General features: G+C 45.0%; 1 protein-coding gene across 1 annotated transcript in view; it reads left to right on the top strand.

The window, feature by feature from the left end:
- Window positions 1–21735, top strand: part of SLIT3 (slit guidance ligand 3) — a 1039834-nt gene that overhangs the window by 40296 nt on the left and 977803 nt on the right. The window contains exon 2 of the mRNA XM_078653381.1: window positions 12950–13021. Within this exon, the coding sequence (XP_078509507.1) occupies window positions 12950–13021 (72 nt within the window). The remainder of the gene's footprint in view (window positions 1–12949; window positions 13022–21735) is intronic.

The raw sequence follows: 21735 nt of genomic DNA on the forward strand, positions 1-21735 counted from the left end.
CCTGCAATTGGAATGTGACCCAGATATTTTAAGGGGACCTGAAGCAGGCCCTTCAATATTTACCGCCCACACTCCTAGCAAATCATTTAGCTGCAGTCTGCCAGGGCAGTATCTCCAATGATGGTGAACCTAAATGGACAGCAGTAGCCGCCATTCAATGGCGTCCTTGTGGGCACGTGTTTGCACAGCTCGCCACGTGTTTGCACAGCTAGCGCTTAGCATCAGCACCTTGACCGCGTATGAGCCCTGGTTTTCTGGCCTTTGTGGGGCAGCACCTGGGCACACTTGGATTCTGATTGGTGGAGTGAGCATTAGTGCTTACACAGCTGTGTGGAGCAGAGCATTAGGAGGAAATCAGGTTTTCTAATGAGGCACGTGGGCCTGGTAACGTTAAACTCTGTTGATAATGACAGCCCTGAGCAGTATTTTCAGTAATGGAATTAGTAAGTATTAGCAGAACAGATTTCATATGGTATGTATGACATGATGATGTGTGCATTGTTATGCCGTCGCATGTGTTCGACTATAGAAAACACTCGGATTTAGTTGGCTCGAGGACGAAAACATGGCGCCTGTACTGAGCGTGGAAAGGCCATTAGAAATTAATCGCTACAGCTTCTGTTAAACGAAAGGTGAAAAAGAGTCCATTACGAGCTGCGCAAAGGCTGGTCTAGCGCTTGTAAAAAGCCCCTCGTTTTATAGGTGTGCAGGGGAGATTTATATGTGTGAATTGGCACTGCAGGGCCCGTTAGGCGCCAACACAGGCCGAGCTTTAGAGGGCTGCAGGGTGTTGAGAAGGATTTCAATCAGAGACCACCTGAAAAATATGGCGCGTATTTTTCCTGGGTGGCCTCCTGCAGTATCGTTGCAACACTCGAGGCACTGTTTGAGAAAGAGAACAACGGAGGGGAAAGTGATGGATTATATTACAAGTTGCTGAAAATGTAACATGTTTGTTTAATTACAAAAGTCCTCAGCTGGGAGTGTTCTTGAAGGCCATTTGTGGTTTAGATGGTAGGGTGCCAGCATTACGCCAGATCTGGACTTTGGCCATGCGTAGCTAATACTAAGAGTCCGGACAGTTCACCGCTCGCTTAAAATGTTGACCTTGGTACTATATATGGATGTTTTGGTGATGTGCGCTGTCTGCAGTTGGGGATCATTGGCATTTACCCATGTCAAATACTCACTGTGGAGATCTGTGTTCAAACTTCAAGTCAGTTCAGATAGCCGATGGGTTAATTCATCTGTCATGCATTTCACCAAGCTTGTGACAGCACGCACCACTTGTGTAACCTCCAACAATACTATTTCAGGCCTGCCAACTCACGCAATGCCACAGTGTGTCACACAATATAGGGTTCCTTCACCTTGTGAGGTGCCAAAATCACACAATGGAAGGGAAGATAAACTGGAAATCACTGCATAGGATGGCTTTCCAGACTATCTTTGGGGGCTCTGTGCAGCAATGTCCATTAATGGGTTTGAAAACACTCCAGGACATAGATACCAGCCTCAGAAAGCTTTTCTTTTATTTTTAAAGAGAGAATGGAGTGTACTTTTTTAAAGGGGAGAGGATAATGGTTGGAGTGGACAGAAGTGCCTTTAAGTAGTTCTCAGCAGGAGGTCCTGACCCCCCCCCCCGATATCTGTGAAATACTTTTCTACTTCCAATGGTCTGCTGTTTTGGTGGAATATTTCACATAAATCCAACACATATAATTGAGTATCGCCATGCACACAGCATCACTTTTAACTGGGACGCAACACGCGCTGTTGCAAAGCAGAAGATGGAATGCCTAAAGTAAATCCAACATAGCCTAATTATGCTATTATTTTGCTATTACAGCACCTAGCAATACTCACTACCATCAATTGCCTTACACACACGTGTATGTCTGCTAGAAGATATGCAAGCTCTTCAGTACGGCTATCCAGGCTCACCCGTCAAACACCAATAACAATGCACTAAAAGTCACAACTCACTGAAGTTGATACAATACCCTAAGATAGAAACAGAGAAATTCACACTTCTGATGCCACATCTTCATTAAACGAATTAGACCTCAAAACCGTTTGAAAGGCGCCCTGGCTATGGAAAAACAATGTGATGCCATACAAAAACAAGACTGTGTGCATACAATTGCAAATACCATAACATAACTTAACATAACATACCATAACACAACACAACATTGGTACCATTGAGTATATACATTGCTATTTATACTTAGATCTAAAGAAACCTGCGGTCGGACCGCAACCGACAGCTCATTGGTTGTGGTCCAACCGCCATCTTCTGCTGCAGTCTGACAGACTCATTGCAATGCATGCAGTCCGATGCAGCAGGCGGAGTGACCGTCTGATGCTTTCAGTGCATCAGGAACCCTTTATAATCCCTTAATGACCGTGGCTCCGCCAACGGGATTTTGATGTTGGTTTCTGACAGCCATTCCGTGTCGGCCTTTCCGACATGGAAAGGCTGTTGGAAAGTGACATTGACTGCCCCTAGGTGGGCCCCCTTCCCCCCTGGCCCTCCGCTCTGGAGTATGGGGGACACCAACATCCCTGCACCGTCTTAACATCCCTGAACCGTGTTACATGGTGCAGGGATGTTTGGAAACATCAATTTTTCAATGGAAGCTTGTGCTGCAAGGCTTTTCCACCCACCACACAAGCTTCCATTGGAAAAGAGATGTTTCTGACGACCCTATGGGCGGTCACATCCAAATACTATGCTCTGAACCGCCGACCTAAGGTCAGACGGGTCCCAATCCACAACAGTGTTGGCGGATCTGAGCCCCCCCTTCATTTTAATAAGCCCCCATGTTTGTTATAATACCAGTACTACTACTTATAATCTCACAGTGCCAATCAAAGCACTGCTGCAATTAATCTGTCCCATGAGTCTCCTGAGTCCAGCTGCCAGTTGGAAAGTGCCACTACATATGGGAAGACATCGGGTAGTTATGTTTTTCTTGTTGCTCTAGTTTTTATAGACTCTGCGCACGCCTCATACCATAAAACAAACACACCATGATTCCCACTTTTTAGGGGATTTAAGGAACTGTGCAGCCCTGCAGTTAAGCCTCTGGGACAATTACTCTGTATTCTTCGGCCTACAGTGCTGCTGATATTCAGTAGAAGACCCTTTCCAGGAGTAAACCCGGTTAAACTAGGCCTGGGCCTTAAATCAACAAATGTCTGGTGAAATATCCGGGATGTAGCAATATCAACTAGGGTAAAGTCTCATGCAACGTGTTTGGCTTCAGAGGGACACGTGGCACTTCAAGAAAACTAAGGTGTGCTGGGGTAGAGAGAAGAACCCAGTGCATGTTCTAAAGAGATATGAAGGGCTTCCCTCCTCTAACATTATGGTTCAGTGTTCTTTGCAGTGCATCATGAACAGCGCATGATTAATGTAAATGCTTATTTTTGGGTGAATGCGCCCAAGTACGAATGTACCTCAAATGTCATCACTATTAAGGCCTGCTTCTGTGACCCATAAAAAAATGAGTGCTGAGATAAGTCATTCCTCAAAAGAAACGATGCAGACCTACCGCAGCTAAAGTGGCCGTGGGTCCAGCAAACTGTAGGAAAGATGCAATCATGCAATGTTATTGCAGCAAACATGCCTTGATGTGGCAGCAGATACGCTCTGATACGTCAGAAGAAGTCATATGATAAGGTACAACATGAACCCTACCTGAACATGGTACTCTTCGAATGTTGACTCGCATATGGGCACATAGCCATGTTTCACAGATCACTTGCAGGCCTACTCCATGCCCATTCATCTGCCTCCACCTCATACAAGGGAGTCACACCCACGACTGTCGCCATTATGTCATTGCATGTGAATGCTTGCTTTAGTCAGTGGCCTGCAGCAAGTTTGACATGTGTAAAATAAAGAAACTATTGTATGTTTGTGGTGGGGTCTAAACCCTAAAAGAAGATTCTTTCAACAGGAACCTTAGTGAACAATGTTCTGTGGAAAAGTGGGAGGGAGCGGACATGTTTTCCACACATGAAGATCACACATGTAAAGTATTTCATTGACGCGGTCTGTTTCATTGTGTGTGCACATTTCATACACATCCTACCTTAAACGCATGTGCGTGATGGTTGTGGTAATCCAACCAGCAACTGGGACTGTACAAATCTCAATCGTGAATGCAAGAAGTCCTTGCTAGCTGGCTTCTGTGGACAAGAAACAAAGGGGCAGATTTATGAGGCCCTTGCGCCACGTTTACCCTGCTGTTGCGTCACGCAAGGCGGCGTAAACGTGGCGCATCCCTACGAACGATTTACAACGTGACGCATCTAGGCAGATGCGTCACGCTGTAAAGCCCTGCGCCGCTTGTGGGCGTTCCGGCGCAGGGTGGGCGTTCCGGGGCAGGTGCGCCTCGCAAAAGTGGCTGAGTGAAATCTATAAGATTTCACTCAGTCACTTTCAGGCCAATGCTGCGTCAAAAGCCTGCACCTGCTTGAAGCAGGCGTAGGTCTTGATGCAGCATTGGTCAGATAGGGCACCCCCGAGCCTTGCTGGAGCTGCGTCGCGCTTGCGATGCAACTCCAGCAATGCGCCGCCTTTACGGCACAGATGCATCACGCATCTGTGCCGTTTTTGCCCCATGGTGCGCCGCATTGTAAATGCGCCGCACCATGGGTGACGGAGCTGTGGCGCACTGTGGCGCACATTAACTGGCGCATCCCTGGGGATGCGCCAGTTAACATAAATCTGCCCCAAAGAATGTTAGTCCTTTGCTAGAATGTTTTTTAGTCACACTTCTTCACAGCATCAAGAGAATGTGCCTGAATTTTAGAAAGTTAAGATTCTGGGGTTACTTTGAAACTCGGGCATCAGCTGTGTGTGGCAAAATTGATACTGTGGTTAAAGATTTCTTATTCAAGAAGTGCCAGCTCTGCAGGGTGGTGTGCTTTTCACAGTCTCATCCTCATCAAGTGGGTGCTGCTGTCAGTGCCAAAATAAACTAAAGACAACCCCACTGTAGAGGTCTTCTAGACTGCCAGCTTCAGGCTTTGCAGCAAGTGCAAAAAGCTTCAATGTGGCTCAATTTTGGCCTCAACCTCAGAAAAAATGAACACCATAGCTGTTCTTAGGAGAACAATTCCAGTGATTTTTACCAGGCATCAACACTCTGTGCTGACCATCAAAAAGGCAGTAAAACATTGCCTTAGCTCGTTGCTACATGTTTTTATGACGTGATTCATTGAAAGTAAAAAATAAATGTCAGCTGCATAACGCTGATCTATAGCTGATCCATGCTGTTTTTGTGGTACCTGTGTCAAATGGGTTGGCCTAAGGTTGTGTGGTCTGCCAGGTGCTCGAGTCTGTAAACCAAAGACTGACCCTGACTCTTTCTATAACTTCTTCTCCAAAAGACTGTACTTCCTACAAATACGCTCGCCACAACAGCTTTAACCATACAGTTCTTGCACTATATATCACATGCACTCCATGCCACAAGCTGAAAACGAACCTCTTTATACTTCCTTAGGCAGTTTCCTGTGCTTGCTTGTCTTATTAGTGTGAAGACACTTTCTTCTTAGATAACCTTGCAACTTAAAATCAAATTCTGTTGTTGGCTATGCAAGTAGTGCTTTACGTGTCTGACGCTGACCCAGCTCTCCCAGCCTTTCTCAGGTACTAGCTGCCGGAAAACCTCCTCGTTTCCCCAAGTCCCAGCCGCCTTAGCTTGGCACCCCCTCTCCCTTCACGCCTATCCTTGTCAGAGACCAGATGTGGGCTTGAGGGGTGTGTTGCTCTGGCACCGGCCCCCTGTCTGTCCAGCCGCCTCGGAGTGCGGTGTTTGCCGGGCACCCTGCCTTCCACCAGCTTCGGGGACGCCTTCCTCGGGCCTTTTATGTAATCCTGTTGCCTTCCCGAATTTGGCGCCTGTTTTGGGAGAGGGAAAGGATTAGAATAACTCCTTTCACTGTAATTACCAGGAAAACGCAGGCGGATCTGACACTGAAAAGCCCTTTTCCTCGGCCGTTTTTTCTGTTCCAAAATAGCTAAGTGCAGGAACTCCTACACAGTGGTTAGTTTTGGGATCAGCGGCTGCAGACCCCCTCGGGCTCGGGTTCCACACGCACGTGTCGGAATTGGTATTCTACTTCCAGCTCATGCACGTTTTGAGATCGCCTGCTAGGGCCATGTCGATGGGTTCGAATATGTCAAAAACCTGGAAAGGTTTGCGTCCTGATTTTCACTACTCTTGCAGCCCTTGCGTTAGGTTACCAGACATCCCCACCCCGCCCCCGCGTATACCCAAACCCCTATCCCTGGTTGTGCACAGGCAACCATTTTAAAAGAGTAAAGGTGAATTTAGTTATTGCAAAGATGGTCTATTATAAATTCCCAATCATCAAACATTCTTTTCTCACTTCTTTTTCACTTTTCCCTCTATGTTATTTCATAGAGTTTTGAGGTCAGGCTTTAATGTGCAGCTGTCTGCAAGACGCATTTTAACCAAAAACTATGAAATATACAAAAAGTGGGTGTTGGATCCCGCCAGATGAATCATTTTCTGTCACTTGATGCTCTTACGTGTTTGGTGTACCATTTCACCTCCTGTAGAGTGCTTGCATTGCAATTCTTTAGATGCTATTTTACATCCCCACAATACCCTGAATCATCACATATTAAATTCTTTATCTCCGATGCGGTGTATACAGAAATCAACTGGTTGATTTCTACTCTGCTGCAGACTTTCTTAATATTTTACTCAGGACTTAAAAAAGCAAACCACACCTATTAGCTTTGGCAGTGCTTGTTCTGCACAGTGGCGGCTGGCATGTAAGGAGGGAGGGTAATGGACGGGAAGGAGAGCGGACACAAATTAAAAATAGGTAAAAAAAAAGAAGAATTCCACTTACCTTCCTGGCCCAACAGTCTCATCGCTCGGGTCTTCTCTCCAGGCAGGCTCCAGGAAACTGCAGTAACCAATCCTGGTGCTGCTCTCATGCTGCATGAGACCAGCACTAGGATTGGAGGGAGCAGCCTCTCTTGCCGCTCCTGAGGACACTGGAGCCCTATGCTGTCTCTAACCCAGTTGTCTTAAACAGCTGGGATAGAAAGGTTTAAAATGCACATGTCTGGCTGGCCGTGGCTAGATGGCCAGCCACAAAGACATGCACACATGAAACTTAAAGTGCCCTGCCCATCACTGCTTTCTGCAGCTGCCTGCTGGTAGTATAAGAAAGCCCCGCCCCCATCCTGATCCTCGGCTCGGGATTTGATAAATAAAATGGTAAGAAATTAACCTTATTACCTTTTCATTTCTTCATCTCTGGGGGCAATTTTTTAGTAACGGAGGAGCCGCCCCTGGTTCTGCAGCGTTTACACAACCTCTCCATTATTTCTGAGCCATTCCATTGGTGAAAGATGGGGGGCAGCGACATAGGCAGTAGTACATTCTTTCACCCACAAGCTTAACTGTGCTCGCTTATGAAGAAACATGATAGGAGGCTAATAAGACCAGATTTCTTGATAGTTGACCTTTGAATTGTAGTAACTCTTGGTCTAATCGGAGGTGAATAGATAAGAGATTTCAGACATGTGTTTGGAGGGTTCTACCTCCAAACCTTTTGTATTTGTTGTGGCACATAGCGAGTGGGTCATTCTGTGTAACACTGATTTATATGGCGCACATCCTGCTATAGGTAAAGTGTTGCAGTACCATTCTGTTCAGTATATGCTCAACCAGGTTTTGCAGATTCCTTTACAAGCTGGAGTCTGTTTGTGAGTTGTAGTACATAGTAGGTAGTGTGAGGAGATTTGTGTTGTCTTATAAACTGGGAGAGTTTAACCAGAAGTCCAGCTAGGTGCTTACATGCTAACTGGGTTATTCAGCTTGCTCATTGCTTGGGAGTGTGTATGGGTATGAAGTGATTGAAGATATTGGATGCCCTCCAGAGCTCTGATTCCTATCTTCTAGCTCATCTGGAACTTTTTGGCTGATTGCTATGGTTTCTGTTGAGATGTGTACTGTTGTATAGTCAGTGGCATGTGATGATGGTGAGGGAGAATGCTGTTCTGGAAACCCTGCTGTCCACCAAAGCAGTACATCTGTACAGATGTCTTTGTTGTAGGTAAGGTGTGCGGTCTAATATCTTGTTATGGTAGTTCAGTTCATGTATGTTGTTATATAATGGTAAGTGGTATTGTATGCACATTGACACCTAGGGTTATTGGGAATGTGCTCGTTTTTTCCTTTTTTTAATTGGTTGTACAGTGTTCTGTATAATCTGTTTAGTAGGAAGCTGCGTTACGATTGGCAGACAGAAAGATTAGGACACTTTCTGAAGCTCCACTGGAGCTGACACCTTCTTTGTTCACTTATATGCCATCTCACAGCTGCTTCTCCATGCAGGCCCTTGAGAGGACCAACCCTTTGAAAAGCCAGGGCCATGTACAAAGTACTGGAAAATTCGGTTTATGGCCCATGTTTGCACAGGCTGCTTGAAACGTGATGTTGTCAAACTGTTTAATGTGTGAAACTAAAGCTGCATGTGGTACTCTATGAAAAAACACGTCCGTAAAATTCAAGCTGTGTTAATTGTTTTCTAAGATCAAAATTATTTTTCGTCTTATCTACCACTGAGTGAAGGCTACACTTTACTTTTAAAAAACCTTGATTTTTGTTGATAAACATACTTTAGAAAAAAGCACTAGCAAAGCCGATAGGTCACGCCTATGAGAGAGCTCTTGGCTTTGGCAATGTGTTTTAACCATGTTGTACACCAGTGTGGCTGCTGATCAGCATGGCTAAAAGTTAGTTACATGGCATGGAGTTGAGTAGATTGGGGTAGAATGGAATGGGGTGGATTAGAGTGAGATATATTGGGGTAGATTGGAGTAGGGTAGAGTGCAGTGGGGTAGATTGGGTATAGTGGAGTGGGGTAGAATGGGATTGAGTGTAGTGTGGTAGATTGGTGTATAGTGAGGTAGGCTGGAGTGGGGTTGAGTGAGGTAGACTGGAGTGGAAGAGGTAGGGTGGGGTAAAGTGGGGTAGAGTGGACTGGGGTAGAATGGAGTGCGGTAGATTGGAGTGATGTAGATTGGGTTATAATGGGGTGGAGTGGTGTAGATTTGAGTGCAGTGAGGTGAGGTAGATTGGAGTCCGGTGGATAGATTGGAGTGGAGTTGGGTAGATTGGGGTAGATTGGAATGGGGTAGATAAGAGTGGGGTAGAGTGGGGCAAAGTGGATTAAGGTATGCTAGGGTAGTTTGGAGTGCAGCAGAGAGGAGTGGGTTAGATTTGAGTTGAGTGGGGTGGACTATAGTAGGGTTGATTGAACAGAGAGGGGTAGATTAGTGTGTTATGGGGTAGATTGGACTGGAGTGGGGTAGACTGGAGTGGATTGAGGTAGATTGGAGTGGACTGGGGTAATTTTGAGTGGAGTGTGGTAAACTTAAGTGGGTAGATTGGGGTAGAGTTGAGTAGGGTAGAGTGGAGTTGAGTTAGATGGATTGGACTTGAGTGGAGATTGGAGTGGAGTGGAGTGGGGTAGCTTGGAGTGGAGTGGGTAGACAGTGATAGTTTGGTGTGGAGGTGACTGATGTAGATTGTAGTGGGGTAGAGCGGAGTAGATTGAGGTGCAATGGAGTGGAGTAGGATAGATTGTAGTGGAGTAGAGATTGTAGTGGAGTAGGTTAAATTGGAATGGATTGGGGTAGATTGGACTATGGATAAATTGAAGTGAAGTGAGGTAGAATGGGGTGAAGAGGGTTTGATTGGGGTAGATTGGAGTTTGGGGGATTGGGGTACATTAAAGTGTGGTAGACAGGGGTAGACTGGAGTGGACTGGGGTAAATATGAGTGAAGTACAGTAGATTGGGGTAGAGTGGAGGGGAGTATGTTGGAGTGGAGTGGAGGAGGTGGAGTTGATTAGGATATATTGTGTGGAGTGGGGCAGATTGGAGTGGAGTGGGGTAGATAGGATCATAGTGGAGTGAATTGGTTTATATTGGAGTGGAGTGAGGTAGACTGAGGAAGATTGAAGTGGAATGGACTGGGTAGATTGCAGTGGGGTAGATTAGACTGTGGTGGGGTAGACTGGGGTGGGATGAAGTAGGGAGGGGTGTTTTAGAGTGGGGTAGGTTGGCATGGTGATTGGAGTGGGAAGGGTTGGGGTGGCTTGGGGTAGATTGGATTGGAATGCAGTGTGGTAGATTGATGGGGATTACATTTGGTGAATGGAGTGGGGTAGACTGGAGTAGAGTGAGGTAGATTGTAGTGAAGTGGAGTGGGGTTGATTGTAGTGGAGAGGATTGGGGTAGACAAGAGTGGTGAGGGATAGACTGGGGTAGATTGGAGTGGAGTGAATAGATTAGAGTGGAGTGAAGTGGGGTAAATGGTGTGGAGTGGAAGGGCGTAGAGTAGAGTGGCAGGTTCTGTTGTGGAGTGAGTGGCATGGAGTTGAGTGGCGTAAAGTCGAGTGGAGTCGAGTGGAGGGGCGTGTCAGAGTGTCTTAGAGTGGAGGGGCATAGAGTACAGTGGCATGTCGTAGAATGGAGTGGCTTTTTGTGTCGTGGTTGAATGGCGTATGGTGGAGTTGCGTGGAGTCGAGTGGTGTGTCATAGAGCCTTTTAGAGTGGAGGGGCATAGAGTGGAACGGAATGTCTTAGAGTGGAGTGTCGTAGAATGGAGTGGCATGGCATAGACTGGAAGGGCATAGAGTGGAGCAGAGTGTTGTAGAGTGAAGTGTTGTAAAGTAGAGTGGTGTAGTGTGGACTATGCATGGTGCGGTAGTGCACTGCCACTACACATAATGTATTTTCTGCATTTGCACCGACATACAGATTTACTGTGCACAAACGATGATGTGTGGAAATGTCATCACTTAGTGCACTGAGGTCCTTAATTTGTCTTAAGATATTTGTTTCAACATCCTTTCTGAAGTTCTTCAGTTGTACTCTCGTTATTCCGATATATTGTGAAATATCTGGACAGTTCATTTTTGTTGTGTGCTAGAAAAAATAACATTCTACATCCCCTTCTTTTTTCACACGTATACTCAGCAGGATTGTAACATAAGTTCTTTCACTTTGAAGTCAGAGAAAGAAAAGTAAACACCAAGTTTCCTTACAGACAGAGCCTGACATTTGACCTCAGTCTTTAAATGACAGCATATGTGACAGTGTAAGAACACGATTTAAAGGCCTGCTTAGAGAAAAGGAGTACTCATAAGCATGCAGTAAACAAGGGATGCTTTAGGGAGGGATTAACTCAAGGTGGACAGCCTAAGGCAAATAAAGCCAGCAGATAGAAAGCAAGCAACTGTGAGTTACAAACCACAAAGCCTATATTAAGCAATGGGTTAAAATTGCATTCCCAGGGAAGCTTTCAGAATCCCCACAAGTAGTTGTAAGCAAACCAGACAGCTGTACTATCTGATAGCTTCAACCTAATAAAAAGTGTACACCTCATTAACACCTTGTGAATTGAAGAACAATTCAGCACATCATGGCATACCTTCCTGCACAAAAACTATCCTTTAAGGCTATTTGTTCTTTGTTTGTATTCTGCACAATATATCACACATACAAAGAGGAAATAACGATGAGAAATAAAGATATTTCTCCTTGTTACACCATCCTCAGGGAGGTACAAGATGTTGACACAAATCCACGTCTCCAAGTCTTTGTAGATATGGGTTTGTGTCAAAATCCATGGGTGGATGCATGAGAACGTCCATGATCCATCCATGGAGCAGTTCCTTGATGCAAATTATTGCGCTGCCTTGCATTACTTTGTTTTCTAGAAAGCAACACTAAGAGCCGTATGCTTTGCTGTATAAATACTAAAAAGAATTTGCGTTGGCTATGCATTAAAAATGTAATACAAACCCGATGCAAAACCTTTGTAAATCTGGACCTTAGTGTCTAGTGATACGCTCCAAAGGTGTGCATCTTTGTCGATGCTAATAGCCATCATCATTTGGGTGCAGGTGAAACATGGAATGCTCTTTTGAAGGAAACACTCTTCTGCATCTGTATGTGTGAATCAGTGACTTTAATGGATATGTTTTACAAAGAGGCAGCATATGTATGTGTCTTGTAAACCCTGAGCTGAAGGATTGTGCAAGATCGTGATTAGATTTAATTTGCAGCCATGATTTTCCTTTAACATATTCAAAATGTGCAGCACCATGCCTCACATCAAAGCCATCTGTCCAACCATAAGAATGTATCAAAAAGCATTTAGGAAAAGAACTCATGACCTCACCATGACTTGAATGTTCTGGACAATCAGGGCTGTACACAAATCAGCCCTTGCAATTTTATCGGACCGGGTGGGGGAGTTGGGGGAGTTAGGGGAAGGGAGGGGGGGTGATTCTGCGAAGCACTGCTGCTTATCTAAAGCAGCCACCAGCACTGCTGCTTTTGTTACTGGGGGCCGATACTCCAGCACTGCTACAAAACTGGACTCCAGTGACAAAACTGGCCCCCATCCGTTCAGCCACCCCGGGAAACGCTACAGCCCGGCCCTGTGGACCATGCTGCCACACGGATGAAATGGTCTACGGTAATGTTTCCAGATCAGCCTGCTTCCCTGTAATGCATATGGTGTTGCAAGACAGAGCCACTTGGGTCTGTCAGGGCTTGCCAGTGTCACAGTGGATACCCAGTGGCCCAAAGCGAAAGAGACATGACATGTTTAATGAACTATTTCTTACAGAGTTATTTAAAACACTAGACATCATGTTCCTGTGACCATTGTTTTCATGCAATACTTCTGTGAAATTGGTTCGAATGAAGTGAGAAAGACCAATTCCCAGAATTAGTTAGATTGTATATTGAAAGCCGATAATGGTGCTGTGCCATGGAGTCACCTCATACCCCCGCAGCATTGGTGAGGTGACATGCTTCAGTCACATATTACACAGCATATTGAGTGTATTGTGTTTTCTATTGCAGAGACTTGGACAGGAATAATATCACCCGGATCACTAAGACTGACTTCGCTGGACTCAAGAACCTACGAGTACTGTAAGTACAAACTGCATCTCTTACCTAAGAAACCTTATCAGATGGGATTAAAGCCCTGTTAGCTGCATTCCAGTGTAGGGTTCTGACGAGAAGCTACAGCTGGTAGAAGAATTAACTAAACATGTTCTACAGTGCTGGTGACAAAATACATGGATAATGTGATATGAATTCTATAGTTAGCTGTGGTGATTTGCACCAACATTTGAAAATTAGCATCCATTTCGGCTAGAGCATTGCTGTCAAACTCTTCCTTATGAAAAATATAAGAATTTCAGCTCTGAAGTTGGCTTTTAGTGAGAATATTTACAGTAAACACTGAAAGGTGCACTTTCTTTTGGGTCAATTTCTGAATTCTGGACAAGAATGACTTCGTAACTGGGCTTTCTCCTGTAGAGCACATAATGCCTGGAGACTTAATTATTTACTATTTATTTATTTTGACATTTTGTGTTTGGTTACTCCAAGAGCATTGATAGAAAACGCAAACAACACTGTCTAATATTCTTCAGTCACAACTCATGTTCTGAGCTGAGATTAGTACTGAATGCAAATCTGATTAGTTTACTCTTAAAGAAGTTTTTGGACACCCAGTGATCTGTCAACATATTTTATCCTCTTGGAAAATTGCTTGGTGATCAAATGGTCGGACATTATGCAAAGACTTCTAGTTGTGGCATAGTGAGACAGAAGTTTCTGCAGATATTCAGAGAGTTCCTTAAAAGTGACCTCGATGTGGTTCCACTTATGGAAACATAGGCACATTCTTTGTAGTCTGGTCGTGTGTTTTTTGGGTAGAAAACATTATGTTATGGTAGTTCACGTGCACCATGAAGAAGGAACTCATCAGCCTGTCTTATAGTCAGTTCTTACAATGGGAGGGCATTTCTAAAGGGATGGAATAGAAACCAAAATAAGCCATGATAAAAGTGGTCATTAGGGCTTTCATGGTTGGCCATGACAGCCTATCTAGGTCTCAATGCAGCCTCCTTGTATACAGCACACTAGGAAAATGCCAGAGAGCCAGAAGGGCTAATTTGACTTTGTCTTTTGAAGTTTTGAGAGCTGCTTATAGACGCTCCTTGCAACTGCCTTGACCTGATGAGCAAACATCTGTGCTGCATCAAACATATCCTCAGATTCTTCACTTTTGGGTAGATGAGGAAGGGAATCTAATTTTTGTCTAGCTTCAATGTAATTAAAAGACAGTTCATTTTAATACAATACTTAGGCACTACAAAAAAATATGTGGCAAAATTCTAGTTCAGTGATAGGAACTGGACCTCAGTTAGAATAGTAAATATAACCCTCTTTAGTGTGTGCATTTTCTGTACTTACTGTTTAACCGGAGATTGATTAGTATTTTGCACCCCTTTTATTGATGCACTTTCCCCAATTTTAGTTGGATTGAAGATTAAAATAGTAAATCTCATGCCCTTGATGTATGCACTTCCCATATGTATGAAGGGCTGATGTTAGAATATAAAATTTCACACCTCTAACTTATGTATGTTTCCCAATTAAATTTGGATTCGCATTATAATTAGGGGTCCCGGTTTTATGGCATATTTTTTTATTATTTCCATTTGTATTTATCCATACTTATTGTTTGGCCATCTTATTGTTATCAAAAGATTTATATCACTCAGGGCGTTTAAATATGTTTTGGGCATGACAGGCCTGGATATCTTTTTATACTCCAGGATTTTTAAGACAAATGGCAGATAGTTCACAGAGGAACTAAGACCTCTTCATGTCCCGACTAATATCATGATAGTGCAAGGAACACAAATATGGGTTTTGATATTACACAAAGATGTCTACAACCTAGCAGACAAGCCCCAGATTCCCATAGAAGAGTCTTGGAGAGAGAGACACGAACAGCGAGATAATTCACAACAATAGCTATTCTTCAATTCACAAACCACAATGTGTCTCATTAAACAGCAGAAATAGGCTGTTACTTTTTAAATACTTGCATCAAACGTACTACATACTAGTACTAATATTCAAAATCGGACTTAGATACATTGTTAAATGTTGTAGATGTGGACAAGAGGTACTGACTTTATGCATTTGGTTTAGCAATGTCTCAGAGTTGCAAAGTACCAGAGGGTAATATTTGCAATTCTTACTAAATGATAAATATAATGATGCAACGCAAACGTGTGTAGATTGTGCACTTCGTTTTTTGGAATGTAAATTCACAAATCAACAAATATAACGATCGGTGTGCTATGCCTTCAGGCTGCTGCCCAACACATACTACATGTGATAAGTACATTTATTTGATTTCTTTAAAATCATAAAAGGGTGCAACAGACAGCCTTGGTAGGTGAAATATCAGAAAAATTGATCAAGTTAAAATTACAATAAACACATACATTAAAACTATATTTGTATGGAGTTGAGTTAGCTTTTTTTCGTGAGTTGATTAGAACTATACACAATTTCACATGCTTCTCCAAAGTGTAATAAAGTGCTAGTGCTGAGAGGATATGGACTACGGAGTTTCAAATAGATGAACAAGTCAATGCTGCATGGTCTGGTTCAGTTCATCAGTCATTCTTGTCTAGTTCTTTTGCCGCTAGATCTCAAAATGTTATTGCTTTGCAGGACAGTTGGATGGACGAGCCTTCAAGACATTTATAACGGCCGCTCTGCAGGTGCTTATTTGTTCACTCCTCAGTGTTTCCCGAATGAAAAGGGGGGGCCCTCGGCCCCCCCGCACGCATGGCGGCGCGGCGACCGTCGCCCCCCTCTTCCCTTTGTTGTCATTCGGCGGTGGGGGCGTGCCCTGGGGGCGCGGCCCACCGCCGATTGGCCGGCGGCCTTCTTGACCCGGATCCAAGGTAGTGGGTCCGGGTCAGGGGGGGCGGGCGTTAGGAGGGGCCGCCCGGCCCCTCGGGAATAAGAGGTGGGGAGCGCCCAGGAGACCCCCTTGTCCCTGGACGCTCCCTCGCTGAACGTTGTGCCCCGCGCTCGGGGCCTCTTAGTTTACCCACCCACCATCCCTTGGAACAAAAGTCTTGTAACAGTTTATGTCTGGTTGAATGGTAAGTTGAAGGTACGGTCCACAGGTCTCACAGGGTAGTAGAGATGGATCTGTGGGTATATTTTGTGATGCTTTTGTTTAGGAATTTTTTCCCCTTTTTAGCAAAACATGTGTGAAGTGAATTGTATTTGATGCCATGTGTCTTTAGGCCTTTTTTCCCTTTGTAGCTATACGTTGATACTGTTATTTATTAGCCAGTGTAGCTGTCCTTTAGAATTTTTTCCCATAGGTCGTCGTATTTATTAGGTATGGGGCATGCGGTAAGGTCATTATCGGTGAGCACATATTTGAGGTCTGAGGGGGCGGGCATCATCCTATGGAGGTTCCCGCCCAGGGGGAGGGGCCTGCGGGCCACTCCCAGAACTCCAGGGGCAAGGTAATAGGCAAAGGAGCGCGGGTAGGAGTAGTTCACGCTTTCCTTAGGCTGGTAGCCACCCCGCGCGCGTGGACTCATGACGCCACCGGCGCAGAGTAAGGGCCCTCCTTTAGTGGGTAAATGGAGTTTAGGGCGTAGACCGGGCAATTCCCGGGGTAACACTGCGCATGCGCACATCTATGGGGGAGGCGCAGCTTGTAGGACCTGACACCGGTAGTGACCCTGCCATATGGCCAGAAATGTACAAAAATCAAGATTAGGATGTTTAGTCTAAGTTAGGAAACAACATGTATTAGAGTTTTGTTAAGGTCAGGCTCTCAAACTTGTTGATAAGAATGGTGTAACTAAATGTCCTGCTGATTTTTGTATTCATTGTTGATTATGCAATTAAAACCTTTTTTAATTTCATACTTTAATAAATACGGCCGGGCGACTAGCGCCCGCCTTCCAAAAAGTAAAGACGTCTCGTGTCCACGTTCCTGGGTGTTGGGTGCCGGATTGGGGGGGAGGCGGCAGCTAGTCGCTGACCATGTGAGGATTTTCTGAGTGTTTATTAGCGCAGGACAGATGCATAAGAGATGTAGTAATGACTCATCTCCGTGACCACAAAGGCGCCACTCCTTTGTTGTTCAAGTCCGTTTCTATATTGAAGTGAGGTCTTTCGAGGGTTATGAGCCCAGCCTCAATAGGGTCAGGTTCCGCATGTGTTGATATGAAAAGTGTTCTAACAGATAATGTTGAGGTTGCAGCGATTTATAAGATGACAACACAGCCCATGCGTGCAATTTGTGGGCTAAGGCGGCTTTGTCTGTTAACAGAGCTTGTTGCTTGATGACTTTGTTTACCACGTGTTTAAACTCAGAATTGGTCGTTATTGTGAGCCAGGCCACGTCTAGCCTTAGTGCGGAAAGCAATTCTTTCAAGACCGGAAGTACTGACCTGCTTAACCTGGATTGTTTGTCAATCTCCTGCCAACAATGATGGACTAGAGTGTTTTCGTCTGCTGCCCGCATTCTCCAATAATATTTAACCAGGGCTCAATCAGCCCCTACATGTAAAAGAACAAGGCCAAGTCCCTACTGGCCCTTTGGACAAGGCGTGCACCACTATAAAGAGATATACTTTCAAATTCTTTTTTTTTTTGTATACGTTTTTATTGAGCAGAGCATTGAAAACATTGATATAAACATATAAAAAATCGTGACAAGATTCCAGGCAAGGTTAAAAATGACTTAAAAACAATTCAATTGTCTACAACTAATAATAGATAAAAGCAGAGAAGTCGTTTTATATAAAGTTGTCATGTATAACAACCTAGCCACTGAATAGCGAAAAGGATTCTAAAGTGCCCCATTTTTAAAGTGCAAGTGGTAATGTGCAATTGTGAAAATGGGCAAAACTACTAAAGTGCAAAAAATGGTCCGGAGAATGGAGAGGTAAACCAAATAGAATCTTTCCCCCCTTTCTTTTTTCCTCCCCTTCCTCCCTTCTACTCCCTTTTTAGGTCGAGCAGACGGAGTGTCTGCTCGACTACTATTGTTGCCCATTAATGGGAATGTGGACACCGATGTGGACGAGCGTTTCCTTCGCGGTTTTCACCGCGGGAGAGCGCGTCTCACCCGCGCATGCGCAGATTAACTCAGCAATTTTATTTATTTATTTTTTTTAAATTTCCCAGCCCCGAACCGAATCAGGTATCAGAGCGCTTCACATATAGGCAGCCCCCACCCCCCACCCCTCTGCATGCGCACACACAGGCGAGCGCATGCACACGCAGGCACACGGCAGACACTCGCTCACACACACCCCCCTCCCCCACAGTCACACACACGCACTCCAGACACATACACACACGCACGCACACACACATACACAGCCCGCCCCCCCCCCACTCGCGCGCGCGCACACATGCTCTCCCCGCCCCCCGCCCCCCGCTCAGCAACCCACTCACCGGCTTCATTCCTGCGGCGGCTCTCCTCAGCTGCAGGGCAGCAGGACTCTTCTTCCCTCCTTCGGCACCCGCAGGGTAGGCTCCTGCCAGCTCCGGTGCTTGAAACGCGGCTCCCATCGCGGCTCTTCCGTTGGAGGCGGGGTAGGCTCCCGCCCTCCTACTTCCTGTTTCCTGTTGTCGCGCCGGCCTGCCTGACTTCCTGGTCGCAGGCCGGCACAGTGACGGCGGTGATTTGCGGTACTAATTAATTTAGTTATTTTTTTATTTGTAGCGTGGTCCGCTTTCACTTTAGCGGCCGCGTTTTTTTATTTATTTAATTTATTTGCAGCATGGACCGCTCACTTTAGAGGCCGCGCTTGGTTATTTATTTAATTTGCTGTTTTCTTCTACGTGAGGGGCACAGGCGTGGCTAGAGCCGGGCACATCACGCGAAGCTTGATCACGCCCTGCCCTTCAGAACAAGGAATGCTGTACAATAACCAGGTTGTAATTTGGGTCTGTTTGGTATTCGACAGATAAATCAATAGGCAATAACGTGGCAGAGATTAGACACTTGCAGGCTGAGGGCATCAACAATTAATCTGGGTAGCTCTACATGTGTGCTCTTGGACGGAATCAGCCCCGCGGATTCCAATTGCTCACATTACAAACAGGAGGGGCCTGACTTCAAAGAGATATTGGGTTCACCCTATTAAGACCCCATTAGCATAAGAACAAAGCAGTTTCATGTGAAGAGAATTTAAAACCGAAGCACCCATAGTGTTTACAAATACCCCGTTTACAGTTACATTATGTAACGAGTTACAAGCTGTGTTACTTAACGAGTAACCTCAGCTCCCGGCTCCTGCTTTGGGACTGTGGACAAAGGTGTTCGGTGTCTTGGGTGAGGCTTGGAGGGCTTTTATCCACCCGTTGTGGTTAAAAGTAGGAGCCCTCGGTGTGCTGGACTCTACTAACAGAGGGGAACTTGTATGTAAAGTCTTACGGGAATACACAGTCCGCGCAGTCACTTGAGCTCGGAGACCCCACACTGCTTGTGGAAGGAGCCGGGGAGTGCACCCACAATCCACAGCTCTCAGATCTGCTTGGACCATGTGTTAGCAGCTCATCCGCTCCAAGGTCTGCTGTGCACTCTGGGACTTGTGGTCCGGATTCTGTAAGGGGCACAATAGGACTACAACCCCCAGAATTCAAAGAAAACAAGCATTTGCAATGCAATAGGTCTCGCATTTACGCGTGTGTAAGCTAGTGGCATTGTAAATGACAATGCCTTTTATTTATGTTTTAAAAATGAAAACAAAAATAAAAGGCATTGTCATTTGCAATGTTAATAGCTCAAACTTGTTTATTCTGCTATTGAAGACAGCTTAGTCTGTATTTTTCCTTTAACGCGTACATCTGTACACGTCTTTCTGCTGATGCTTGCATTGACATGAGCAGGCCTTCTTCACTTTCTACATTCATTACACATTCTCCCCTTTAGTTGAAATTTTAACTATTTCCTCACCTTTCTTTTTGCTTGGAGTCACTAATGTGTATACATTCTCCTCAAATGTGTTTTGGAAATCTTTATAGTGCACGCTGTGTACCTGTTTTAAAAGTGCGCTGGGTAGCTGGGGTTATAGTAACGCGAGTGATGCTCACACTCAGGTGCAGTTTCCAGTAAAACGGCGGACCCGCAGCAACTCTGAAGATCGCACTGTAGCAGCCCACAGGTGAAGTCCCACATCGCCACTGTGGTTAGGACATCCCTGATCTCTATTTTGTTTTCTAGAAAGATGCCTCCCCTGTTAATAGCAGGCAAATATTGCTAATTATTTTACCCAGTTGCTATCACAATAGACATTAACAGCAGGAAACCACATCCAGCGTTATAAAAACAAAACGTAACTACTGCAAAAAAAAATAGCCAATGCCATTTACAATACTAAAAGCTCAAACTTTTCCTAATGCGAGACCTATTGCATTGCAAATGCTTGTTTTGTATTTTATTTACCTTCCTTTTTTTTACCTCCAAACTCTCCAAGAAAATATTCCTTATTCTACCAAACATTTAAAAACAGATAACGAGAGAGAGAGCCTCTCTTCCTCCCACTTCCCTCTGGGTGATACTACTCACCCATCTGGTTCTTCCAAATTACCCAAAAACTTCCAATTTTCTCTAAACTTCTTGAAAGCTCCCACCCAGCATGCGTAGGCTTCATCGAAAGCTCGCGTCCGTTTCGTTTTATTGAACCATTTATCGTAGGTTGGAGCTTCCCTAGACCTCCGATTCTGGAGAATTAAGGAGTGGGCCACCAAGGAGGAAATAGAAAAAAACATTTCCTCAGCTTTCCTCAAATTCGTCCTTTCTTTGCAAGTTCCAAACAGGGCCACCTCGGCCTCGGGTAATGTCCTTTTTTTAAGCGCCCTATTCAAAGCCGAGAAAATCTCCCCCCAGAAAAGCCCTAATCTAGGACATGTAAAACAAAATATGTAGCCAACCCCCTTCCCCATCCGCCTGGCATCAAAATCATCTATTTTCAATTTTAGGGTACCAGTTATTAAGTGCTTTCGGAGTAAAATAAGCCAGCCATCTGGATAGGAAGGCCATTATTTTAAAGTTGGATGCTCTCAAAGCCTTGCTCCCTTGCCAGCATATAACCTCCCATTCGTTATAGGAAAGGGTACATTGCCTTTCATGGGTCACCCTTTCCAAATGGTTTTCTATTGATGAGAGTTGGCCCCAGGGCCGGACTGAGACCAGCAACCAGCCCTGGCAGGTTGCTTCTCCACCAGCCCTGGTAACAGGAGGGGAGGGAGTTGTTACCCGCAAAGCACTGCTACCGCTTTTCTTACAGAGGGCCGATTTTGCAGCGCTGCTACAAAACCGTCACTCTGTAAGAAAAGCGGCCCCTTGCGGCCACAAAACCGGCCCCCACCCCTCCAGCCCACCGGGGAAATGCCCGGTGCCCGTAAATGCCAGTCCGGCCCTGGTTGGCCCTGTTAGTGTAGGAAACGATACCAGTTCCCTACGCCCCTTAACTTTGCCCCGAACAGGGCTGTCATAAATGTATTCAGAGTGTCAAAGGGAAAATTCAGTTTTTTTATAAAATGGAAAATTTGCAAATACTCAAAAAAAGCTGGCCTCATATGATCTCTACATCTCAATAACACCTCCTGCCATGTAATAATCCTATTCCGAATTAAAAAATATCTCAGCTCTCCTAGCCTGCAACCCTCCCAATTTCCCAAATGGCTTGTATTTGGAGGTTGAGGTTCTTGCATTCCCTCAATTTTAAGTAGTGAGACCCAGAGAAGCCCATCTCTCTAAAAAAGATTGAAATCTGCTAGAG

Source organism: Lissotriton helveticus, chromosome 7, assembly GCF_964261635.1.
Source record: "Lissotriton helveticus chromosome 7, aLisHel1.1, whole genome shotgun sequence".
Taxonomy (NCBI): Eukaryota; Metazoa; Chordata; class Amphibia; order Caudata; family Salamandridae; genus Lissotriton; species Lissotriton helveticus.